This window comes from Dermacentor silvarum, chromosome 5 (genome assembly GCF_013339745.2).
Source record: "Dermacentor silvarum isolate Dsil-2018 chromosome 5, BIME_Dsil_1.4, whole genome shotgun sequence".
Lineage (NCBI taxonomy): Eukaryota > Metazoa > Arthropoda > Arachnida > Ixodida > Ixodidae > Dermacentor > Dermacentor silvarum.
In genome coordinates, this window is record NC_051158.1 from 161,205,705 (window position 1) to 161,209,595 (window position 3,891).

At 47.7% G+C, this 3,891-nt stretch overlaps 1 protein-coding gene across 1 annotated transcript; it reads left to right on the forward strand.

Moving 5' to 3' along the window:
* The first annotated feature begins 2,719 nt into the window (after window positions 1–2,719).
* LOC119453830 (uncharacterized) lies at window positions 2,720–3,354 on the forward strand. Its single transcript, XM_037715875.2, has one exon. It carries the CDS (start codon window positions 2,737–2,739, stop codon window positions 3,268–3,270), a length of 534 nt encoding a protein of 177 aa, XP_037571803.1. The 5' UTR covers window positions 2,720–2,736; the 3' UTR covers window positions 3,271–3,354.
* The last annotated feature ends 537 nt before the right edge of the window (window positions 3,355–3,891 follow it).

Consider the following 3,891-nt stretch of genomic DNA (forward strand, 5'->3'; position numbering starts at 1 on the left):
GTATGTACACCTGATGTTAGCCTTGTTTGCACTATGTTACAGGAATAATGGTTCCATCGGCAAAGCTGCAGGAAAAGCTTTTGCGTGAAGTCTACGCTGAAGCCAACGTTGACCCAAGCAGCGTGCTATACCTAGAAGCTCATGGCACGGGAACTAAGGTGGGCGACCCGACCGAGTTAGCCGCCGTGAGCAGTGTATTCTGCAAACCAGAAAGAGCTAGGCCCCTGAAGATAGGATCTGTAAAGAGCAATCTTGGTCACAGCGAAGCAGCTGCTGGTAAGTAAACTGCTTTTTCTTTCCATTGCATAAGTGCATACAGCGACTGCCATTTTCTGAAGGCTATGTTATATAGCCTGTAGGCGACTATGGTTTACCGATTATAATTTCGTTAGCGTATAGCGGTGACAATGTCCTCAAAGTGTGAAGATGCAGACGCCTTGCACTGACGTCATCGTAGCCGCCACGCTGGTGCACCGGCACGGTGATAAGCTGGGTCTGTGACGTCACGTGAAAGCTAGCAATAAAGCATGTAACATATTAAAAAATATGGGATTCTACCTGCCAAAACGACAATTAGATTATGAGGCACGCCCTAGTGAAGGACTCCGTAATGATTTGGACAACCTGTGGTTCTTTAATTTGCACCTAAATTTAAGTACACGGGTGTTCTCGCATTTCGCCCCCATTGAAATGTGGCCGCTCTGGCTGTGATTTGATACGGCGACCTCATGCTTAGCAGCCAAGCACCATAGCCACTAAGCAACCACAGCGGGTGCATGTAACATTTCAAGAGTGCGTCCCTGTTTGCATGTGTTAGGGCCAATACTCATTTTGGCTTGTGCAAATAGTGAGTTTTGAGACCGAATCGAATACGAATGGAATAGTACCAGAAGCGAATCGAATCAAATCGAATATCGAATACATTTCGAATAGTTTTCGAATATGAACAGCTGTTATCACAGTTAATATAAAATTATGTTCACATGGCAATATTATTAAAGTTAGCAAGTTTCTGTCATTACATGGTACGTGTGAAATGTTTATTAAAAGCGCAAAAAAGCATTAAAAGCTAACAAGTAGTTCGTTCGCATTCATAAGACTCTTCTGCGAGTGCGAGTGATCACTTTACAGCCTCTAAATTATGGCTACCGATTTGACGCAGCCTGCTTCAGTATACAAGTTCTGATCTTTTATGTCAATACTATGCCCGCGGGGGTGAAAATTTACCAATGCTATGTTTATTTGGGCGCAGTTGACCTTTTGAAGTATTCAGAAAAGTGTTCGAAAAATATTCGCATTTACGAATAGTGACTATCTGAATCGAAGACCGAATCTAATAGGACACAATTCGATTTGTTATTCGAAAGTTTCGAATATTCACACACCCCTACTTTTTTATGATTGGAAAAAAATACTGTTTTCGCAATCTTTCCAGTACTGACTTTCCGCGTAGGAAGTACCTGTAAAAAAATACGCAAATAAATAAAAGAATTTGTAAGTTATAACTTCCAATTGGTCTGGTTGGATGTGTTTAATTGTTGTAAACACAGCACTGCGCTAACACAGGGACGAAGGAAGAAAATGTCGACACGGGTGCTGTCTGGCAATTGAAATTTTAATGAGATCTGCCCGGAACACGTTTAGATACAAGACCAAAATAAACAATAAAATGAAACAACAAACCACCTAGAATAGAAAAACCTAGCAACAATGCAGCGAAAAGCAAGGCAGGCACACTTGAAAAATTTAATCGACGCACGCTGTCTATACCGATTTAGTGAGGTGATGATATTGTATAGCGTGTAAGGTTAGCGATTCCTGGCTGACGCATGCGTCATTATGTGTTTAATGAAAAAAAAAGCCTCGGTTAGTTCATGCGTGGTTCGCTCCCTGCTCCTATATAAATCTGAGCATCTGCTGAATTCTTAATTGCAGCTACACTCGTTCCAATGTGATGCCACTGCGAAGTTAAAAGTGCATTTCAAAGACTCCCAGTTCTCCCTTAACCTCGTGCTAACACATCTTCCTGTTTGTTCGCCGTGCACTTTATCGTAAGGGGAATGTATCTTTTACACGACCCCCACAGCCCTACAGAACAAATTGCTTGGCGTGACGTACTACGCAAGGGCCTCTTCTAGGGATGAAATTCGAAACGCACTTGTCGACTAAGAAGCAAAAGTTATCTAACCTGTGGCTTGTGAAAAAAACTCGCAGTTTCGCCCAAAAAGCGAAGCATCGATTGCGATAACAAATTAGTAGAAAGCTATAAAAAGTAAGCAAAAAATTATGGGGTTTAACATGCCAAAACCACGATCTCATTTTGAGGCACGCCGTAGTGGGGGACTCCGGAAATTTGGACCACCTGGGTTTCTTTAACGTGCACCTAAATCTAAGTACACGGGTGTTTTCGCATTTCACCCCCATCGAAATGCGACCGCCGTGGTCCAAAAAAAGTAAAGATAGTAGTCTTATTGGCCGTATAAACTTGTAAACATAGGTACACTAACTAAATTAACAAGCATGATGTCACGTACGCACAAGCAAACATGAACGCACCTCACTCGATGACGGCGGAAGCTCACTGTCAAAACGCTGGAGTGAGGAAGCGCGGCTGCGAGAAAATCGACCTTCGTGCTGCGTCTCGTAACAACGCGAACTAAGCTGCGAACACAGCGTACGGCGGACTGTGTCCCCATTACCATGCCTTGCAGTTCAAACTTTAACGGCACGGTAAACATGAGCACCGAGGCTGGCCAGCAGATTCCGGGCCGCAGGGCCCTGATGCCCGGTTGGATGAAAAGCCACATGGACAGACTCAACACGGTGGCTAATCTGGACGACATGTGCAGCTCTCCTCCTGAGACCGAGTCGGGCTTTCTTCGTGACATGCCACTTTCCCGCTTAACTACTCTGCCCGCTTCACAGACTCCAGCTGGAGCACCAACCATCCGGGTGAGTGGCGTTAGCAAGTGTGAGCTGCCTCGACTTGCCTCGGAGGATGCCTTGCGGCACCAAGTGCTGAGCCATCATGGACCAAGCCTACAGAGCCTGGGGCGCGACAGCGGTTCGGGCAGTGAATCTGCCCACACAACGCCCTCTGCCACGCCACAAAGCTCTCCGTCGCTGGTACGGCGCGTGGTGGCAGCAGACTTGACGGCAGTTGGTGTTCCCATGGTGGATGGTAGTCGGCTAAAGCCCAAGAAAAAGCCGCCAGCGCGCTTTGCTGTCACCAACTTCGATCTTAACGCGGTTAGCCCTAACTCGTGGTGAGGGTGTGCAGTTGCCAGAGTATGAATCCAGCCAGGATGGTACAAGAATGAAAAGGATCAGCAGGTGCAGCTTGAATGGTTAGGACAAATTGCTTGGCGTGACGTACTACGCAAGGGCCTCTTCTAGGGATGAAATTCGCGTCAGTTCAAAAACTTAAAACGCTCCTTGAGCAGAACCCGGTCACTAACACCGCTATGTCGGTGCGCTTGGTACAACAGCGTAAGCCGCATGTTAAATTGACCGGGGTTGACCCGGATGTCCCGGCTGTAAATCTCGTGGCGCAGATTAACTCGCGCAACCCTGACCTCCGGCTGGACCCGTCCACTTGCGAGGTTCGCGTTTCTTTCAGGGAGCGTTCGGGTAATTTCACCCACGTGGTGGCAGTGGATCCTCCTGCGTACCGGTCGCTCATGAGTCGCGGGCGAGTTTCCGTGGATTGGACCTCGGCTACGGTGGTGGAGGACATGCACGTACCTACGTGCACGTTCTGCGCTACCTATGGTCACGGCCGCCGTTCGTGCCCTGTTCGGCAGCATCCCGAGAGGGCGGTGTGCACGCGATGCGCGGGCCCGCACCTCGGTGAGCAGTGTACGGTGCGCCTGGGGGATGCTGCTGTGTGCT